This window comes from Triplophysa dalaica, chromosome 25 (assembly GCF_015846415.1).
Source record: "Triplophysa dalaica isolate WHDGS20190420 chromosome 25, ASM1584641v1, whole genome shotgun sequence".
NCBI lineage: Eukaryota > Metazoa > Chordata > Actinopteri > Cypriniformes > Nemacheilidae > Triplophysa > Triplophysa dalaica.
Window position 1 is genome coordinate 5,034,442 of NC_079566.1, and position 23,458 is coordinate 5,057,899.

The 23,458-nt window shown below is 38.3% G+C and overlaps 1 protein-coding gene across 2 annotated transcripts in view; it reads left to right on the forward strand.

Moving 5' to 3' along the window:
- The window catches only part of phf14 (PHD finger protein 14), a 69,414-nt gene extending 60,817 nt beyond the window's left edge, over window positions 1-8,597 (forward strand). For both annotated transcript variants that reach the window (XM_056741528.1, XM_056741529.1), the window contains exon 18: window positions 7,706-8,597. In XM_056741528.1, the coding sequence (XP_056597506.1) occupies window positions 7,706-7,780 (75 nt within the window). In that variant the 3' untranslated portion in view covers window positions 7,781-8,597. The remainder of the gene's footprint in view (window positions 1-7,705) is intronic.
- The last annotated feature ends 14,861 nt before the right edge of the window (window positions 8,598-23,458 follow it).

Below are 23,458 nucleotides of genomic sequence, written 5' to 3' on the forward strand. Positions count from 1 at the left end.
TAGAAAAGTTCCTGGCCGATCTCCTTAAGATCACCTCATACACGTTTTTGAGGCAAAAGTGTTTTATGGACGTCTGATAGCAAAGGTAAAGTAGGGTGAGCTATTGTAGTTGTGTCCCACCAAAGGTCTCGGTTCGGGAAAGAGTAGCGGCGTCCTGAGAGAAGTTATCTCTGCTTTTCCTGCTCGCGAGATGGAGAGAGTGTACTGACAAAGGAAAAATCAATGCACCGGAGTCACGTCCATCACTTTAACTAGGCAAGCCGGACACCTCCTGTCCTCTCAGGGGCCAATTTACTGAGTAAACAGGACCCTGGAGGTGACATGGCAAATTCCAGCTGTCCCGTTGGTCACTTTCTCTCAGTACTTACTGGGTTTTAATAACTCACTCAATGCACCTCTATGGCACATCATGGTAACAGGGTGGACCGGTCATAGGCTCTTGGAATGTTATGGTAAAAATGATCCAATTTACCACAGAAGCTATGAACCTTTAAGATCCACCGACCCAGAGAGGCCATCTTTTGAAGTACCTGCAGCCTAGTTCATTGGTAATTTTTATAGTTGAACTTGGTCTGTTATCTGCTTTGAGATCTTGTTGTTGACCGCTTTGAAAGAGCGAGGGTACTGAGAACACAGAGGAAGATGGTTGGGGCTCAATGTAGTTGTTTTGCAAGTAGTTTTGCTCCACCACCCTAATAGCACACATATATCTGGCAGACATCGATGCCTGCATTTACTTCTGGAAGATGTCTGTTTGCTCATCTGTAATACGTCTCTGAGATGTCTGATGTCACATACTGTAGAGTAGATGTCTGTAATATATTTAAGATTCAGAACGTACGCAAAACTACCTTTTGGAAGACGTTTAACCGATGTTTTACAGATCTTTAGCAGACATTTTACAGACGTACCTTTGAAGCCACTCGATATGTCCCAGCCCTAAATTCCTGTTTCGGTGGAAATTATGTCAAGTCATTTAACAAAGCTGCGCATTTCAAGGCACTTCACTCAGTCTTTAATCCAAATTAGTTTCAAGAAATCAAATAACAGAAGGTTTTACCGCCTACGTTCATTAAAAAACATGACATAAATACGAGCTTGTCAGTCCACCAGGCGACAACGAGAATGTAGTGAGGATGGTAGAGAGACTGTCCCCTCTGCATGCATTATTAATAAAGGACCAGGAATTACCTTATCACATTCGTCAGAAGTAACACTGGACATGACAAGAGTGTATAAACCTCTGACCTTAGTGCTGCTCAGAATAGTGAAGTGATGTAGGGCCTTATTTAATATACCTATATTTAATAGGATTTCCCCCAGGTATCTGCTGACAAAGGGAAATGCTCGTATATGGGGATGTCTTCACACCTCCACACATACTAACAAATCTGTTCAAGAATGGATTCTCGCACACTCCCATATGCACACGTACAGACCTGCACACTGTTTAACAAACGCAGCCTTATAGGAGCATTACCCTGTAATGCTATAAATCACATTAATGGGGATCAGCAAACTGGATGCTGTTCATAACGGGAAGGCCACACATACATAGTCAGGCCCCTCTTGAGCTCTCCATTCTTTTCTGTGAATGGTTCGAAATGACTTTCCGTGGGTCGGTAAGGTGGTTTGGTCATCATGAGCGTTCCAGGTTCCTTACACAGGCAATGACGGGGGGTAAATGTATGTAGAATAGAGTTTTGATGACTCAAGTGTATCAAAAGGCTTGTCGATGTTTATTTATACATTGTATTATGTGATTGATCAACATACTGTCTACATTTGGGCTGTTGGGTCTGTGTTTCCCGCACATTGAGGACGTCTGCACGTGTCACCTGTCTGTGAACTTTTGCCACAGAGCACGCTCGAAAATTCAACCAAATGTGCCGTTGAACAACCGTCGATATGGAGACATGTTACCATAAGGATGTCTTATGGGTCTATTTTATCCGAAAGCTGAATAAACGAGCTTTCTATTGATGTTTTTAGGATATGACAAAATCTGGCGGAGACACAACTGTTTAAACCTCAGGAATCTGAGGGTGCCAAAAAATCTAAATATTGAGAAAATTGCCTTTGAAGTTGTTAATAAGAGGCACTGTGGCAGGCCATCCACTCACAAAAATAAAGTTTTTATATATTTACGATAGGATATTTACTAAATATCTTATGGACCATGATCCATACTTAGTATTCTAATGGATTTGGCATAAAAGAAAAATAGATCATTTTTACCCATACAATGTATTTTTGGCTTTTACTAAAAATGTTGCTTAAGACTGGCTTTGTGATCAAGGGTCACATATATTTTTTTTTAACACAGCTGTTTTGAACTCTAAATTTATACAGACAAAAAAATTGAAAAAAATCCAGAACCTTCCACTTAAAATAAAAAAAACCTCCAGTGTTACCTTGGGTGCACTTGGGGTTCACCGGGCGCGCTTAACATTACTCACCTCGCTGCAGTCTCAGATGCGGCTCATTTGTTTTCGCCAGCGAGTCCGTGTTTTAGTACTTCTTTATTAGTGCCCTCTTTATTGCATCAGCTTTTATGCTAGATGTTGTTTAGTTTTCGGCTGCTGTCTGTCCATTTAAGAGCTCCCGTTCACGGCGACCAATTTTCTCACTGAGCTTGAGCACTTACATTTATTCGTGATTTAATATTTTACCTGAAACGGGCGAAATTGGAAACAGAGAGAAAGTACCAATCTCTCCATGTGCCACACCCCCTCCTCGCAGCGGCGGCTCTTATCAGATCTGAATAAAAAATAAAAAAGGAAAAATCTCAGGCTTGCGCATTTTACTGTTCATTTAATTAGCCAACTCTCTGTAAATTCACCTCAATATCTGTCACACCTCACTAAAATGAAAATCCATTCTCTGGGAAAAAGGTAGATTAATGAATGCCCTTTGTAATAAATGAAAATGGGAAGCGCAAATATGCATAGTCATGAAATTTAATTGTGCTTTCTGGTGATTGGGTTTTGCTGGGAGTGGGTGCGTGAGAGAACAAGACGATGGGGCCAGAGGTGGTTCAATGTAGCGCGTACACACAGCCTCGGCTGCCTAATGAAGCGAGTGTTTATGACCGAATGCGATCGTGTCATTTCCACTACAGTGAAACCCGTACACAAACGCACACCTTGGATATGTGCTCGTAGACCATTGCAGTCAAGTTGTTTACTCGTGTAAATATGTGTCAGCTCTTTGTACAACTCCCAAACTGACAAGATTGGGATATACAAAGGCATGGGAATAAACGCTATTCCATTATAAAAATTATTAATATGAACATTTGTTTGGAAAGTATGCATGCATATCTTTTTTGTATCCCTGCTTAAAGCAATAGAAACCATGATTAAAATACCATTTATGAACCATTATCTTTTTCCATTAAACCATTACTAAACATTATTTTAATAGGATTAATGGCATTCTATGTGTTCCCATCTGCCAGATAACATCCCACCAATAAAATCGATCACATACTATCAGACACCATTATACTTTCCATTATATCCAATACAATTCCCATTATAACCATTAAATCCGTTAGATTTTCTATTGTTTTTTTGGGAAGGGTTCCCTGCTGAAAAGGAACAATAGAAACCATTAAAGAAGTTGTATTGGTTTTAATGGTTTTAAAGGGATTTTTATTGGAAACTGTAATGGTATATAATGGATTATATCGGTGGGATGTTAAATTCTACTGGAATTGTGCCCAAAACACACTACAAAAGGGCATTTTGTAGTGGTTTGAATGGAAAAAGCAATTGGGTTTTGCAGAATTTCTGTAATGGTTTCTATTGGGTTACCATAAAAACCCAATAGAAACCATCATAATTCCAATGGTTCCAATACCCCTTTAAACCGTTAAAACCACTACGACCTCTTTATGGTTTCTACTGTGGGGGTTTTCAGCAGGGATGTACATCATTTCTACATCTTTGTACAAAAACTGAGATTTTCTTGCTTTCGTTTGAATCACCAAGTTGCCAACAATGACAAGTTTATTTGGATTTATGCTATTTTAAATGTGTTCAATTATTTTATCAGTGACCTACAAATAGTGCAGAATATATTGCATTTGTTTAAAACTTTAGGACCCCACTTTTTTCAAGAAAAAGTTTGATTTCGCTTATTTTTTCCTGGCAAATATTTTTTCCTTTTTCTATGAAGAGAGATGGTTCGGAGGGGTCATGAATAATCCAGGGTCTGATAGCTCTCTCTTTCTCTCTTCTATTCCTTCCTCTACATCCTTAAAACACCCATTGGTTTATACCAAGGTGCTTCATTTTCTGTAGATGTTGCCCCAGCATCCTTACATGCTGCGTGTTTTCATCATCATTGTGGGACATCAATCCATCTTCCGAGGAGCAAGCGGGATTGCAGGCTCACGCCAGCACCTATCAGGCGGGAGACCGAAAATCTGTTTCTTTCCCCCGTCACATAAAGGCAGCGCTCTGCACATTTACACGCGCACAAATAAATACAATGAAAGCAGAAAACACGATAAAGAAAGAAGTCATGCTAATTAGCCCGCTAATTCTTTGAGGACTGTGCCAGCTTGATAAAGGATGCTAAAGCTTATTAAAGTAAAGGCAGCGTCGTACATTTTTAATTCTTTATATATCATTTTTTTAAACACAGCTTTATTTTAATCCCACTTTATGAAGTTTGCTGCATGTTGTGTGGGTGGCAAAGAAAAGAATAAGGGGGGTTTATTGTGCCAATGGGGTCTTTGACTCAGATGCATTAACACACCGCAGGCCTTTGTTGCCACCTAGGGTCCGGACCATGGGCTTGCTTTCTTCCGTCTTTGCTCACTTAAACTCTCCCTCACTCTGCCGCTCACACCATTTCGCGTTAGCAACGTTTTTTTGTTGCCCTTTTAAAATCTAAAATGCAATTAGAATGAAGAATGTGGCATCTCATTATCATACATGTATAAGTCGTAGCCAGAGGGCTGGCTGCTGCATGGAGAGTGAATGGCAGAAATGAAGGCTCCAGCTTTCCCCAGAGGAGAGTGATGGAGATATCCCACAAAGCTGCTGCCTGTCAGCATGATCGGGCCCTCAGAGGGCCGGCCTCTCCACCATGTCTCTGCCTCACAAAGCAAATGTCACACTGTCAGCAAAATGAGCACCCTGTTTAAAAATATTGAAATGGGAGCTCTACAGAGTGGAGAGGAACTTCACATTTTTGAATTATTCTTATTTTGACAAGTATATCACTATTTTTCAGGAAAGCATTTTATCTTACTGGGCATGGACGTATTGTGCAAGTCCTGTTCTTTTGTTAAGTGTCCTCAGGCTGAACAGGTGAAGCGATCAAGGAGACAGGGGCTAGTCGTCACAATAGGAAGTAGGCTAATAGGCTATTCTATAGTAACTAAGGGACCGAGTCAAAATTCCAATTACTTGTTTTTGTGCGTAACTTTCAGTTGAAAAGGGAGTTAAATTAATATCATGTTTATGTTTTTTTTATTCTTACTGAGTACTATCTTAACAGGAAATATCATTATGTTTCTAATAACTGTTGCCTAAACATTAGAAGACGAGGGCAATATTATAAAGGTATTGTCAGACTGAGGCAGGTTGAATTTTTTTATACTTTTTTTGCAGTTAATTACTTATATTTCTGTATTATTTGTTATTAATAACTTATTATCTGATGCAATATTATTTGTATCATGGATATTAATTCGATAAATCCAAATCTTGTCTAAAATAAATTACGTATTTGGCCCAAACAACTCACATTTCTGGGTTTTCCGCACTTTATCAGTTTAGTATATTTTTTCGCTTTGAACAACATGACTGTTTAATGTGCCACATGCATGACCATAAAGGACGTGCTTTCTTCCAGCTGCCAAGCTCCTCGTGTATCTTTAGTGCGTCAGAATGTGTTAGCAGTTCATAGGAACTACGTTTATGCAGTAATCCACCAGTCGTAACACGCCATGTCCAGCACCCTGTCCTCGGGGATAAACACTATTAATCACAGTCTGCCAATGACTTGTGGGTCCAAGCGTGTGAAGTCGTGTCCATGTGTGTCCATGAGACTGTGAAAAAGCTCAATCAAGGCGCTACGAGATAGTTAGCATCCCGTTTAAGTGCTGACTGGCCTGATGATAACGTATGGCACCAAAAATAATTGGAAAATTGGCCGGCTTGTCAGAGAGATTTGGTGGATGTCACGGGCCGATCCGGCAGCGAGGTTCATGAGGCGTCGTCCCGCCGTGAGATTTATATCCCCCCACATGCCGGCAACGGCAAAGTACCCAGAGTTCAGGAAAAAGTAACTCATTTTTCATAAAGGTCTAGCCGCATATCAAAAGTCATCCGCAGACGGAGACAAGACCCATATGGGAGAGACATTGCTGAATAAGGCAAAGCTGTCTCTTCAGATTAACTGCTGAGACAGCTGCTGAAGCCAACATTTACCCCTCCTGTATCACAATCCCGATGTGATATTTCTTCGAAAATTAAAGGTCTATATTAGGTGTACTTACAACACGGTCACGCTTTATTACCGTGTAATTACTATTTAACTACCAGGTTATTACTTTTACATGGATTTGGTTTCGGTTAATGTGTAAAGAGCTTTAAGTAAAGAAACAATAGATGCTTTCATTTCTTCTTCATTTCTCGATGTGTGAGCGCGCACTTGACCTGGTCTGTAAGTAAAGGAATGAATCATCGTGCGTTTCTCGGCTGTTTGGAGCGTAGTGTGTGGTCAGGACACCACACATTGCTGTGCGTAGATGTGTTTATTAACCTTTGGAGGAGGGGATAATTGCATCTGTCAGACTCACTTAAAAGCTGAGATGGCCGTCATTTCCTGTTTGTCATGCCCTCTAAATCCGCAGTGTCTGTAAGTGACTCTGGCATGACGTTTGCTCTCTGTTCTCTGGCAGGCATGCTAAAATTAGCAGGTTTTTAATTTAAGACTGAACTACACTATTGATTGTTTGTTCAATTTATGTTTTATGATAAGGATGTAAGATGTGAGGCTTCTGCTAGATTGTACGTTCTTGTAGACAAATAAGGCCAAATAGAATAAAGTTCTTAATGTAATTTTTTTTCACAGAAGTATGAATGTAGGAGCATAGGGGCTTCTTGTGGGTGATATCCAATAAGAAAGACAAATCACAAATTAAGTCTCTTTAATATTTCAGTGGTTTCTATTAGATATGAATGAGTTTAAATGGACAGCGGGAACTTTTGTTTGAGTCTCATGCCAGTCAGTATATCTCCTAAGAAACCACAAAATCTCACATGTCTTGAAATCAGTTTCAGAAGAGATCGTCACAAACTAAGCTCAGATATGCCACATTTGCAATCTAAAGTCAATATTATGGAAGATCTCATTATGAACACAAACATTTCTCATCACTTTTCCCAAATTCAGATTATTTTACTTGTTCAATCTATATTCATTTTACAACTCCATACTCTAAATGTATTTAAAAATGATCTCATTTGTTTCTATTTTTATTTCTTCTTATTGATTATTAAACAGAGCCGAGAACTCTATAAAATCATTAAGAAATTTGAAAGAGCAACCTCTAAGCAATAAATGTTCTAACGGTTGCTACGCCCCAGACTCAATCATTTATAAGTATATTAAGAAAGCATTTTTTATAAGTTAAAAATATGCTTTTTAATATGCGTTTTATTAATGTCCCTTTATTTTTCAGGAGGAGGAAGAACCTCGAGACGTCGAGGCAGAGCCTGTGAAAGAGGAAATGACAGAGCGAGAGATCCTGAACTGAGTAATTCTCAGCGTTACCTCACATGCAGTAATAGTCTTGTCTACACAGTCAATGACATCACCGCATTTCCCGCTGAATAGCAGGAAGCAAAATAACGTTCACTAATGAAACAGACTGCCACTTCTATACCAGCCTAAAAACCAACTCCATGATCTTTATATATTTACAAAATATTAATGAAATCTTATAGACTCAGCAGTAAGTCAAGTCAATCAGATTGAGATCTCATGAATGGATTCTGGATTTCAGAGCTCAACCAAAGGACATTTTCTTTGAAGAATCGCAGCGTTACCCGAAGACACGTGTGTTCCTTGATCTATTATTAGATTTGCTTTCTTTGGCTTGTGGTTCGAGCCCGGTGAAAGCCCCTTATTTTTAAAGGTTATTTTCTCACACTAATTGACACTTTGCAATGTGCAACCTGGTCTCGTGTGTCCAGATTTTCTCCAAGCAATGTTTCACATATTTTTCTATGCTGAGATTGTACATGAAAATCTGTTTTTGGTTTTTGAACAGCAATGCGTTAAACGTCTTCACAGACTTGGAATTATATTGGCAGGATTCTATTTGTTTCTCGTGTTATATTGATAATTCATTACTTATTAATCTCAAGAGCACAGTCTATTTTATTATTTTTTACAAATCTAATTTTTATAACTGTATAGCTCAACCCATCCTGTTATCATGGACACTGTTATCAGCCAGCTTTACGTGTTTACAACTCTGAGAGACTGTTATGTATGTGCTGTCTGTGTAAAAATGTTGGAACAATTCATCCGCCTCACTTTGAATTCAAGAAGAGTTTGCATTTAGGTACTTTAAGAACATGACATTCGTAATAAACACTACTTGCGATTGTTTTTTTAAATAATTATATGTGTCATTGATTCTGTACATGTCCACCAAAATATTTAACAGAATTCCCAAGTTGCTCTGTTCTATATAATGAAAGTGGTGAGTGATGAGTCATTGTTTTTAAATGTAACTGAGAATAATGATTTGATAATGAAAACATTACAGTCTCAGATGATAGATGCGTTGTAGATTCTCATGTCTTCAGCAGAGCTCGCCGGTGGACACTCTTAACATAACGCTGTCTACATTCAGCTCTGCTGTGTCCTTTACTCACAGTGCACATCATGTCATTTAACTATTCTCACACACCACAGGGGCGAGAAAAAGACTGTAGATGCTGTTTTATCTTAGTATCTCATTGCCTCACAAAGCTTCTCTTCTCCTCACCCTGTCAAGGAATCTGTCCTGCATCTTGACATTAATGCATCGAGGGGTGTAATTCCAATTTGTTCCAAAGCAACTATTAATTTGCCCATTTCAGGGCCATGCAGGAGGAACCCCTGTAAGGCCACTGAACCATGAAAGACATTATCTGAAGGGCTCTGTTTCTTTCTTTCGTCTATCCATTTTTTCCTTTTTTGAAGGGGAAGGATTTCGTGTTGCGCCGGCGATTGATGCGCATTGATGACACGCCGCCTGTTCCTGCAGCCGTTTGAGATGGACCCCTGAAGTCGAGCTCCCAGCATGCAGAATGCGAAGTATGTCATTAGGATTGTAATAAAGGCAGCGGGTGTGCTTATGTCAGAGTGGCCCACTCGCTCAAGATTCCCCTCCACGCTCCCTTTCACAATCTGAATACAACCTCTGCATAACAACAATGCCGGTGACTTCATGAACTGGAAAGCAGGTGTTTCAGAAAACATATGTTGCGAGAGCATTTGATGAAATCTGAAGTGGTCTGGAGTGATAGCAATAAGAATGCCAGGTCATTTAGGTACGGTCACGGTAAATATAATGTTTCAAGACTTCTTAATTTTCTAGACTTGATTTAAACAACTTGACGAAAGATTAAAGTACAGTAGGTATAAGAAATGTTTTCAATTTGGCAATTTTGACGACAGTTCGAAAACTAAGAAAGTCCTTCACATTTACATCCTACTAACAACACGATTGTCATTGGTTCAAATGAAATCACAAATGTACAAATATCTGTATATATCTGAATATTTTTGTACCCCTGCACACGCATATGTATCTATGGGACAATTATTATATTTCATAAAATTATTTGATATTTTTTCCCCACACAAATGGAAACCTTCAAATTTTGGATCAGCTGTCATGTCCTACTGGTTGGTCATTGTCAGCCTGATCTGGGCAACTCCAGGGATACGCATTTGACTTTTTCAGTCAAAACCTGGAATTTAAATTCTTAAGAGAATGTATTTATTTCTAATATATTGAATCTATTTTACCAAACCCCTGATGGGAGAGTCCAGACATTAGACAAATATCTTTGCTTGAGTTTTCTATTTTAATTCTCTTTTATTTGCTATGGCCTCCTTTTGTTTCACATCATAATGACATCATGCACTGGAACTGGCATGGACTCGGCGAGTTTGCACAAAACCTGGTAATCCATGTCATGGCAGAATGATGAGAAGGTTTCAAAAAGCCTCTTGTGTGCTTCAACGGAAACGTACACATTTGACCTTTCATAACAGTGTTTAAACTCAGTCACAAATATGCTTATTTGTGTAGAAATTATTTGTTTTTTTTGTGTAAAATTTATTTTAAACAGTCCGTCTGATCTGGGCAATTCCATCGTCATATACATGTGACATTTTCAGTCAAAACTTGAAACATAAATTCTAATATAAAAATGAATTACTAATATATTGAATCAATTTTACTAAACCCCTAATGGCAGTTATGGAAGTCCAGACATTAGAAACATATCTACGCTTGAGTTTTCTATTTTTAAAGAAATTATGTATGTGACAAAAGGACGCTTGTTTCTGACAGGCCACATACTTTGTAGGATCTCTGTAAATTAAAATGTGCAAACCAGAAGCAATAATACCCAACAAATGAAGAAGGGATGGCTCTTTCAAGAAGATAAAATAGTTACTATATTTTAATTTTCATGTGTCCATTTATGAAGAATATGGATGGTTATGGATGTGACAGTTTAGTTAGCTTGCTATAGAAAACTATGCTTTAAAAACATAAAATGCAGTAAAAACTTTGAGAGAGACTTAACATGGGTGTTTAAAGCCCCAAATATTAACAGCCGGCCTAACAGTAAAGTGAAAACCTTTGGTAACCACTTGATTTTTTCATGTGAAGGTTGACATTAGCACCGAATTGCCCATTCATTTCTCTATTAGGGAACTAAAGGAATTAAGACAGTGGAATTCACTTACAAGGCAACACAACATTCTGATAGAGGCTCTGGATATTCACTGTCTCTCTCATTTCTTGTCCCTTGGTTTTAATTGCTCTTCATTATGCTTAAAATAACAGTACCTTTATATCTGAGAGTTGTGTGGATGACCTTTTCTAGACTGTGTAGTGCTGTGACATAGTCATTTTCCAGCCCTTAATGTGCTCATAGAGTACTCTATTGGAAGTGAACACTCGCAGGGTGCTAATCTCCACCTCTCAACACTTCGTTCCACACGTAGTCATTAGGAGAAGGGGGGTCTTAAAAGGGTTCCTGACACGTTGGATTTAGACATGTTAATAACTTTCATTTCAAACTGACTGTGGGAAATACTGTATCAAAGATGACAGTGTAAAATGTAATGTGATTTTCTGTTCTTTAAGGTTTATAGAGGTTCTATTCAATCTTAGAGCATTTATCAAGGATCTGTCGCTTTTTTCTTTTTGAGCTATTATGTAATTGCTGCCTTGTCAGAATAATTTCATATAAAATGATTACATCTGTGCTGCATTATGTTCAAAGCGCTTTACACGAATAAGTGTTTGATTAACCCATTTTTGATGGTTTTTATATTTCATCCCGTTTAATGCAAAAAATATTCATTTTTTCCTACAAAGTTTTATTTTATTATGTTTTTCTGTTTTATATTATGAGCATATTATTTAGAATTAAGTTTAATTAAAAAAGGAAAGTCTTTTATTTGCTATGTCCTCCTTTTGTTTATCATCATAATGACATCATGCACTGGAGTTGACATAGACATAGACTTTGCACAAAACCTGGTGATGCTTATCATAGCAGAATGCCTCTTGTGTGCTTCAACGGAAACAAACACATTTGACCTTTCATAACAGAGTTTAAACTCAAAGTGCTTACTTGTCTAGAAATAGTTTATTTTTGTGTAAAATTAGAAAATATCAAAAGTATATTTTATTCTTGATGGCGAATTTCTGGGGGGCAAAAGGTTCCTATTACATCAATTCATTTTATTTTTATGAACAAAAATGCTGTGAAATGGCAACAAATGTCTTATTAGCACACTTGTTAATTCCTTAAGTTTTTTCAGTTTTCTCTCGCTTCACTTCTATCTACAGTTTGTGGTTCCTTTTCACCAACCACTGGTCACTATGCTGTATCTTTATATAACCTGAGTCAAAGTAATCTTGGACAAGAAAATTGTTGATTTTATCTCAGCTTTTTCTTGATGTTCTTTACAGGCGGTTTCATTGGATTTCATGCGCCTGGGCAAAAGTTAATTTACGGTCTGTGTTTGTTAACAATTTATACAAGAATTTATTTTATATTTAAATTATATTGATATAAATGTATATGAATATTTTATTGTATATTAATTATATTAAATGAAATAAAACTACTCGACAGTTATTGATTCTTGACAGAGATCTACTCGAAGCTAAGTTTGGGCCATATAACATTTGTTTATATTGTTGTTGCTAAAACTATCTATAGAGTGAATGGACTGTTTCACAGAGCCCTCCAAAAGTCACATTTAGAAAGTACTCGGTTGATGCAATGCATGCTTTTGAGAAATAAACATTTAACTTGTCAAACTTGGGTTGATTACATAAAATCATTATAAGATTTAAGGGTTCATTGCGCTTTCAGAATTGTTTGCAATATGTTTGAGATTTTTCTTAACCAGTCTATTTTTATGGATCATTTCTCTTCTAAACAGCATTTAATGACACATCCAAGTTAATGCTTATATAAGTCAGTCAGACTTTTGTAGTGGAGAAGACTGTATGCCAATCGTCAAAAATTGCCCAAATAACAGCGCAAACAGATTTGCTCTCAGAAAACAAACTTTAGTGGCATTTATTGGGGCAGAACAGTTCTATCTGCAGCCTGTCAGTGATCAGCATGCGTGCATGAGTCATCTAAATTCTTGTCTTTGGTTATTTGTAGGTGGCATCATAAAGGAAACATAATGTGCTTAAATACCATTTCACCTTTGACCAGAAAATAACCTTTTGGTATTTGCTGCATCAAAATGCCTGGCCTGAACCTGGAACCACTGAAATGTTAATGCTCGGATGTTACTCCTCTTAAGTGATGTCACAGGAGTCTGTTCAGACTCACCAGGTATGTTCATATTTACATCTGCCAAATGAATGCATGTAATAGATTGTAATATATTGATAATGTTAAAGAGGGACAGATGAGGTTCACATGAGTTAATCGATTGGGTCGCTTTTGAGGTCACTGACAAGGTCAAAGCGTTAATTTTGTGGTCATTGACAAAGTAATGGATGAAATATCTCTTATAATTTCGGATCGTTATATGCGTCTTAATAGCGACAATTTATTGCTTCTATTATTCAAAAAATGATAAACACAACCTTGTCAAAAATGAGATTATAGGATTATATTGCCTGTTATATTACTAAATAAATTATATTGCTCATTATAAGCTAAATGGTCATTTATTAATAAAGTTAAACCATTATAGTTTATCTCAGTGAACCTACTTATTCCATATAGTACAGCTGAAATCTCTCCTCTTCTCACTCCATCTCTGTTTCTCACTATATCCAGTCATGTGCATATGACCCTGGCTCTTTTTCTGAGTCACTTTTCTCAGTCAACGCACCGAGGTTTCCACTGCCCTTGGTCGCTTTAAAATTTACGCCCATATAAAAAGGTAAATACCCTGCGAAGTCTTACTGATATAAGCTACTGATCGTCTCCCTATTACAGTTTTATGGACTGTGTAATTTAGATGGACCCAGCATAGCTTCCTATAACTCCCTTTGCCCCTCCTAGTCCTCTACGCTGCCTTTATAGACTGCTGATCTGAAATGCATTAGCTCTTATGACAGTACACACTATTTACAGGGTAATATGAGTCAAGTCCTTTTTTCATAGGGGTACAGATACAATGACACATTTAAAGGAATAATTGTGTTGTACAAATTTTTTTTACATTAGTAACTCATCCTTAGCTTTCCTGTAGCTTAGTGGTAAATGCATTGCGTTAACAACGCGTTGTTGTGGGTTCGATACCAGGGGATTGCACATACCTATGCATAAATGTATAGGATAATGCAATGTAAGTCGCTTTGGATAAAAGGATCTGCTAAATGCATAAACGTGACCCTGGACAACAAAACCAGTGTTAAGTAGCACAGGAACATTTTTTATAATTGCCAAAAATACAAGGTATGGGTAAAAATTACAGATTTTTCTTTTATGCAAAAATCATTAGTATATTAAGTAAAGATCATGTTCCATGAATATATTTGATAAATTTCTTACAGTAAATGTATAAAAAATGTATCTTTGTGAATGGATTGCCTGCTGCAGTGCCTCAGATTAACAACTAGATTCCATCTTTGTAAACAGTTGCTGTTCCACCAGAAAGCATCCTTTACTAACAGACCATATATCAATAGAAAGCTTATTTCTTCAGTTTTCAGATGATGTAAAAATCTTAATTTCGAAAAATTGACCCTTAAGACTGGTTTTGTTGTCCAGGGTCACAAATGTAAAATGTAAATCGTTATGTTATTTTTTTAACCAGGATGTTGTTTGTTTGAAGGAAACAAAGGGAGGAGTTGCTAAGAAATCATACATTTTTTTTTTAAACAACACGTTAAAATGGCCCAATCATGCCAAAAAAGTCTGAATCTGTCTCTTTGCCAGGCTGTATTTCTTCAAAATACTTATATATAGCATAGTTTCATTTAGGCCTAATAATAATATATAAATATATATTTTTTTCTCCAAAAGGCACGAACCCTGACTTCTCAAACTGTGTTACAGTGCTACACAATGCTACACCTTTACAAATTACTCAATGTATTAAACAACCCAGTCTCAAGGCAGTTTGTTGCAAACTAAATTTGAAATTTTTTCATTTTACTCTGTACAACTTTTTTTGTGTCACTCAGCAGGACTTTCAATAGAGACCGTATGTGTTTGAACATTTATAAATTCATAACCTGATATTAAAAGAAGTCATACATATTTTGGTGGCCAACCAGCACTTTATCTTATCCCAAACCCTAAATCACAGCCCCAAAGGATAATTTAGTTAAAAACATGAATGTCACAAGGTGGCAAAGCAGTGAGAAATGGCTATTCTCTAACCCCGCCCCTAAACCTAACGTCACACTGGTTACGTGAAATCATTATAAAACATACGAATGAGATCGTAGGAAATAGGATTTCACACGAATAAGCCACATTTGAAAACCTAGGTATGAATTCCCGTCAGATTGGTTTGACACACAGTTTACATTATATTGAATGTAAACTGTACATTATTATATGAAAAATACCGCGTATTAAAATACGTTAGGCTGAAAGTCGTGCTGGGTGACACGAAAAAAGGGGGAAATTTGTGAACACGACCACGAATTAATAGATCGCAGTTCATGACAATGTCACAAATTCTCTTGAGACTGTGTTGGTATTAACTCAGAAATCTCTGTGTCTGTGTTCCGCATAGAGCTGTGGCTCTGTTACACAATATAAATCCTGTCATTGTGACAGTTTAACACAAATCTGCTGCTGCCTTTATATCCTGCTGATGTATACATGTGTAAACCAACCCGGCCTTATATACGGTAGCTTAAAGTTACTTGAAGTAGTTAAAGACAGATTTGTTATTTCCATTTTGTTTTTAAAACCCGATTTGCATTGCAAATTTATTTTTATGCAAATATACAATGTTATTCAATTGAAATAAGCAAATCATTGAGTTAAACATTGGAGGCTGTACGCTGACGCTTATCTTTAGGCTGAGAGGCTCTAACTTTATGCAGAGATGCTATCCTGCTGAGCTCACAATGTGTTGCAAATGCCACCAGACCTAATGCATTCTGCAACTGTGCCGCATATGACGCAGTATTATTCTCCTCCTCATCTTCCTCCTTCCAAACCATTAAGCTGTTTGTGTGTGAGGCGACTATCACTTCTGAGTACAATGTGTTGTAATTTTGGCATCTGACTGTCAATGAATTTTAAATGCACGTTTCCAGACACGGTGGAGTTGTTTGATTGTAAGGACTTGGAAGAATTATGAGGAACCAGTGGCAGTCCTTGCTTACTTGGTGCCCTAGGATGTGACAAAAGCAAGAAAACATTAATGTGAATAATTTCAGCTGTATAAAATTTATCGCCATCTAGCTGTGAGATTGCGATTTGCAACCAATGGTTCACAGCACCCATCCCCCCCTTCGAAGCTCTACGGTAGCTGACACAGGAAAAAAAAAAGTCACGTTCACGGTCTGTGAAGTTTTCTGTTGGGCAAGACCGTGATTCGAGGGCGGTGATTGTTAATGAGCGCCAACTGTGCGCGCACCGGTCTCGTATCAGGGAGGAGATCGGGAGCATATAAGAGAACGAGCAACCGGACCATCGACGAGAGAGGACCGGGCCCGAACATGTTTTACGTTTGTATGTATGTTCTTTTGTTCATTTATGTTATAGTTTGTTTTATTCGCCGGCAGTCGGCTGTGAGGGGATGCCAGCTATCTTTATGGTTTGTTATTATTTTGATTAAAACTTTATTTAAATGTCTGCCGGTTCCCGCCTCCTTCCTTCCTTTTATTGAACCTCTCTACACTTACAACTGGAAAACACGAGCTGTGAGATGTTTAAATGTTTCCCAAGCTTACATTTCCTGGACTCTTCCAATATTAAATGGCCGTGGTGTTCTGACGCTCCCCATGACCTGCCAAAGATAAAGAATCTGTTTACTGTAAATTGCACCCCACTCCCCTCCAAATACCATCTGCCACTTAGAATGCCGCTGTGTTAGCTCTTGCTAAAAATAGACCTTCTGATAGGCTGCCAAAGGGAAAAGGGCCTACAACACCCAAAAAGACATCTAAATTTGATGGATATCTCTGAAGAACATTGGCACAGGATCGCTGTCTTTGTGGCCTCTTCCTCCAACTGAATAATTTAGCTCGTTTTGCTATATTGAATGAAGAAAAAACGGAAAACATTTTAAAGGTACCGGTGGTATCTTGGGTGGGTTTGCTGGCTTTAATTGGCTTATCCTGCCTTCTTTTCACCTCTGTCACTGTGATTTGCCAGTTTAGTGATATGGGCAGACAGAAGCGCTGCTTCTGTGTCTCTCTGTGTTGTGACTTTATGAGCTTTGCTATAGTGTAACAGGGAGGACAAATGCTGTGAGTGATTCAGATACTATTCTTCTGTCTTGCTATGCGGTAATGGCTGATACCACACTGGCATTTATGGGGGAAGACAGACCATTGCAGTTCTCTACTCATTTCCCAAAGACACACTTCCCTACAACACTCTCTTACACTTGTCATATTGAGTATTTCAATAAACACACAGAGAATGTCTGTGGATACGGGAATGTTAGCCAATTAATAGGAACTTAATGGTTAAAGAAGACAGACTCAATGGAATCCAAGTTTCAGACCACCAGTGAATATTTCTCAGATGACAAAGATAATTGATTTAACGAATCAATGTTAAACTGGTTATTTTCAACACTGATTCAACATTGAATCAATTATTTTAGTTATCTGGCATTTTATGAGTCAACGTTATTTTACATTTTAACCTCGATACATGGATGAAACAAAACATGCTTAGATTTCTAAATTACTTTTCCACTTCGGAAGACGTATACATTGCTGGTCCAGAATAACTTTTTTCAGTTTTTCAGCACACGAATGTATGAACAAAATACAACCAACAGAACATTTAGAACTGAATCAAAATGTTAAGCACATATCTTTAAGATTTTATTATATATAAGATTTTAAAATATATAAATTAAATAAATTAATAAAAAAATGAGAGTTTGCATGTTCTCCCCGTGCCTCGGGGGTTTCCTCCGGGTACTCCGGTTTCCTCCCCTGGTCCAAAGACATGCATGGTAGGTTGATTGGCATCTCTGGAAAAATTGTCTGTAGGGTGTGAGTGCGTGAGTGAATGAGTGAGTGTGTGTGTGCCCTGCGATGGGTTGGCACTCCATCCAGGGTGTATCCTGCCTTGATGCCCAATGACTCCTGAGATAGGTGCAGGCTCCCCGTGACCCGAGGTAGTTCGGATAAGCGGTAGAAAATGGAATGGAATGGAATAAAAAAATGAGAGTTCTTCTGTATTTACATCTTACAAAGTTGTATATAGAAGTTAACTGGTTGGATGCAACAAAAGCTCCTTACTTAATTTTATTTACCCTTTAAATTCCTTTTTAATAATTCGTTAATCATGATAAAACCTTTAAAAATCCTACTTTATTTTCAGGTTTAAATTAGATTTTAAACCTGTGTTTTCTTGTTTGGACAATTCCACACTATTTATTTGTTTATGTACAGTAAATTCATTGAGGACATGGCTCTCAGTGTGGTTACAGTACAAATAAAAAAGAAACAAAGGACAGCAAGAAGGAGAAATAAAAAATGACAAATGTGTTCTCATGTCGTGATCTATGCAGCCATCCTGCATCCAATTCCAAAGAAAGAATCCAGATAAAACCAAATGCGCCCTCTGGGATTTGCACAACAATATATTTTACAGACATGCAATATAAAAATACTATAACGTTTTCTTCTATCTCAGTAGCACATTCACCTCATTTGAAAATGGCAGTACTTTTAAGTAGAAGAGGCAAATTTTTGCAGCGAGAGATAAAGCAGAAAGCAGCGGGCTCTTTTAAAGAATCCTGTAGCATCCATAATAATCTTCTGTACAGATGGTGGCCGGATCTTCAGCATGGAGATATATTTAAAGGTCACCGGTGGTTTTACAAGAGCCTTTAATGGTGCCGCTGCGTTTGAGTGAATTGGCCGATCTGTCAGCGAGAGGCTTGTTTATGAGTAGTTGCTTGACCCCCTCCTGTCCCGCTCGTGCACAGAGCTCATTCCAGTGGCCGTAAAATCCACAATTGCTCCGATTCATCAAGGAATTACCAGGAGTGTGACGGCCCTACTGAGGTGCTCTTAACTGATACAGGTACAGCTACTGAGAGGAACCCAGAGACCGTTTTGCACATAAGGTGTCCAATAGCAGAGCTTGGACATTACGAAAATAGTCACATCAAGAGACGACAATGTGACTTGGCGGTGAATTCTTTTGGCTTTTAGAAAGATGAGTCAGCAATCACTTTATTAGACCTAATGCCTTTCATAGCAACTTCATAAAAACAAATCGGAAATCCTTAGCAACCACATAGCAACACGCCAACATATGGCAGGAGTTGTAGCTAGCTTGCGAGCAAACACCAGTAAAATTGTTGTTATTAAATCTTTAGTTACAGATGCATCTTAAATCCTGAATGAGACTTTCTATTCTAAATACGCATTGCTATTAATACGATGTCTGCTTTAAAGGGGTCATATTGAATTATCAAAGTCAGTTTAGTTGTGATTAAAAGAATTCAAGCTGTATCCTCCGGGGACATTTTGCTGGCACATACGTCATCGAGGTATATTATGTCAGGTTTTATTTCAGAAAGAGAAACCGTTACATTTCAAGGTAAGAATGAAACTACAATGCTCACATCTTAAGTGAAGAAACATAATTTTATAATGTTCTTTTACTGAATTCACACAACCTCTAAGTGACGTATGCGGTTACAATATCGCTTGTGCACGTGGCCATATGCAAATTATTTACACAATTAAAATGTCTAGAAAGAAAAACTGGATTTGGACATTGCTTGTAAAACATATTTATTTCTTAAAGGTACCATTTGCCAAACAACCGATTAATAATAGTTCTGCAAGGGGGTCACGGTGGCTTAGTGGTTAGCACGTTTGCCTCACACCTCCAGGGTTGGAGGTTCGATTCCCGCTTCCGACTTGTGTGTGTGGAGTTTGCATGTTCTCCCCGTGCCTCGGGGGTTTCCTCCGGGTACTCCGGTTTCCTCCCCTGGTCCAAAGACATGCATGGTAGGTTGATTGGCATCTCTGGAAAAATTGTCCGTAGGGTGTGAGTGCGTGCGTGAGTGAATGAGTGAGTGTGTGTGCCCTGCGATGGGATGGGATGCCTTGATGCCAGATGACTCCTGAGATAGGCACAGGCTCCCCGTGACCCGAGGTAGTTCGGATAAGCGGTAGAAAATGAAATGGAATGGAATAGTTCTGCAGTCTGCTGCTTGGCGTCTGTAATTTGATTGGCTGGAATATCGTACACCCTGTTTAATGCTGTCAATCTGTTGAAATTGTGTAGCTCCACGCCAAAGACCCTAGATGGAAATCCTCTAATCTGTAGCCAAATAAGCGTAACGGCTAATGCTAACGTCGTGGCTCTAGCGAATCACCAATACAATGTCGCTTTGACTCCAAGTGGCAAAGTACCAGCAACCTGTGAGAAGTGCAGGTACGGAAGAAAAAGTGACGGACAACTTCAAACACTGGGACAATGAGAGCGGAAGTGGCTTAGCTGGCTGAGATTTTTGCGGAAGATGTCATCGCCCCATATACATATACCCCATTGAGACCCAGCTACTATATAGTAGGATCAATGTGAACCAGATATTAAAAGTTAAAGGGAAAAACGTTAAAATCACAAGATCATTGCGGTTAAGTGTCTCTTACTTTCATCTCTCGAAACATCTTGGCATGTGTTTAATAGGCCTTTATCACGCTTCAGGGCTTTTTGACTTCCGCATTGTTCGACGCAGGATAAAATGTGTTCCGGTTTCAGCAGTATCCAAGTCAAACAAGTAATACAAATAATGTAAACAAGCTTAATACCTTATTACCGCCTATTTAAAATGAAGAACTTAATTTAAAAACAGATCGCAGCTAAGAGAGGGCACTAGAACTGCTGTTTTGGTCTTAATTTAAAGTTTATACCATTTACAGGACAGCAACCTGAGGCATGTACTTGCTGATTTTAACTTTCTGAACATTATATAATAAATCTTATAATGATGTTCTCGGTCTCATTTTATTATTTATGTCTGTCTGGTGTGGTCCTGCATTATATCAATAAAATAAACTAACATTACAGTTAAGGCAGCATGTTGTGCTGAAAAAAGACATCATCCAATCACACTAGCATCACACTTTCTGTTTCAGAAAATGACGAAAAAATGTCTTCTGCTGTCTCTTCTTGCTAGTGCTTCTGACATTATCAAAAATATTAAAAAAATGTTAAATATATAATAACAGACGTTAACACGTGAGCTAGGGGGTGTATAACTCAAAACACTTAAATTAATATTAGCAGTCTGAGTGCACAAAACGGATAAACCCACAGATATACATTTTTATGTTTAATATATATTAAAGCATAAATAATATCTCCAAAATGATAAAGCTCAAAGTTCAATCCCAAGCGAGATATTGTCTTTACCAGAATTCGCTTCCATGACTTTAGCATCGGCTCTAAAAGCTGTTCTGTGTAACACACTGATATTGTCAGTGTGTGCGCGCATACCTCTAAAACACCTTTATGAAACGTCCTTTGAAGTTCTGCTTACAAATGTCTCCTGGTCAATCTGCTTGTTTTATTATCCAACTAAGGTCCAATATATAAAAAGGCAAAACTAATGCTCCTGTTATTCGTGTTAGTAAATATATTGCCGGTCTGACACCAATCGGTCCGGTGTCATTTCCCTCGCCAAAGTAAGAAAAAATTGTGATCCCTAGCAAAGATTGACGTTTACACATGCACTAGCAGACCTATGTTACACTTCGATCACTCTGCATGTTTTTAACTAATGAAGTGAAGTTGACGCCATTGTTACTGTTTATTGCTAAAAGCCAAAGCTTATGAATAAGCGTGTGCATTGAGAGGGCGACCGGCCAGAGATGTGGAAACTCGGTGGTATGGGCGGGACATCTTCAGACACACGCTCTAAGCGAGGAACCAATCACGAGAGACTGGCTCAGTTTTACAAATCAGAGCGTTTCGGAAGTATGGACAGTGGTGAACAATAGACTTGAAATATGTGAAATATAAAGTGTTTTTTGAAACAAGATGAATGAACATCCATAGTTAAACACCAAAAAAACTAAATCAAACCTTTGAAAACAGCTAAAGAATGGCACCTTTAAAGTGGCAAAAAGACTGAACAGATCAACGTGAGCAGCTTTAATGTCCCAGTGAAAAAAAAAATCCCTAATTTTTCAAGAAATATTGCAGCGTTTATTGCAAATAGTTCATCAACGTGGATCATTCTCTCTTTAAAATTTGTGTTCCCCTTGTAATCTTTAGTTAAATTCTGAAAATGCACTTCCTTCCTGTAACTATCCATCTTAAATGACGTATGTAAGATGGCTTGGGTGGAGCATCCGTTAACTCCCCCCTTCCAATGTCAGTCTGCAGCCAGTTCCATTGCAAAATGCAACGGCTGTTTCTATACATCAAATCATAGAGAAAGACGAAAGGCAAGACTTTAAATGACACAAGCGCATTCTATTACAATTGCATTTAATCTGTAGGGTTAATTGCTTTACCCTGCCGTGACGTAGTTTCTGACTCTTGTGAAAGAGGCTCATCTCTTCTTGTGCTGTTTATTTGTAACTTTAGTCACAACCCTGCATTTTTGTATACTCAGACACAAAAGAGACATCTTAGGACTCTACATCTGAGACACCATTACTTTAAATAAAGCCACACACTGTAGTTCTTGTTGTTGTTGCCTCAGAAAGTTGCGGTAAGCAATTTCTAAACAGTACATTCACTTGTGCCACGAATAATAGATTGAGAATATTAATGTTCCCAAAAAACAATCTCAAAGGATTTACATTATGTACCAGCAGGCTTCACTCCATTAACAAAGTTACCCATAGACCGCCAACCAACAAGATGTTTTTTTAATCTTTTCGTTTTCTTTTTTAAACCCTTTTCAGAGATATCCATCAAAGCACATTTTTGTCAAAATGTGGGTAAATGGCGCCCCCTTTCAGCTAGACTAAAGCAATATTTTGCATTAATTCAGCAGTATGCAGGGTGTTCAGAGGGGTTTGAAGCACTGAAACCCAAAGCATTAGAATCCATTGGAGCTCTGACAATTGGCTGTCATCTCCTCATAGCAATGGTGGGCCTTGTGCTGGATGATTCTGCTTGACTGGCACGCAAAGCCCATCACACTCACATCTGAATTGCCCACGATAAGGCTTCATTACCATAAGTTTATTTTCTCCTATTGAAGCGGGCTGTCTAAAACAAAGGCCAGTTGATTATTTTGCTTGATCATTGTACCATTCAAAGCGACCGTTTGCGGGCGGAAGGGAGACAATGAGCTTTCCCAGAGGATCCCAGAGGCTGACATGCATACAGTAACAGAAGCGGTGACACTGACGTGAGATCAGCGCAGTCAGGCCTGACAGTACACCCATGGGACGCACATGAACTCACAGAGGTGAATCTGAGCCTGTCAGGGCTGTCCAGGCGTTTGAATGGGTGGGTCCGCCGAGGATTTTGAATACGGGCTGTCTGTCACTGTCCGACAATGGCACCATGTTTAGTTGCTG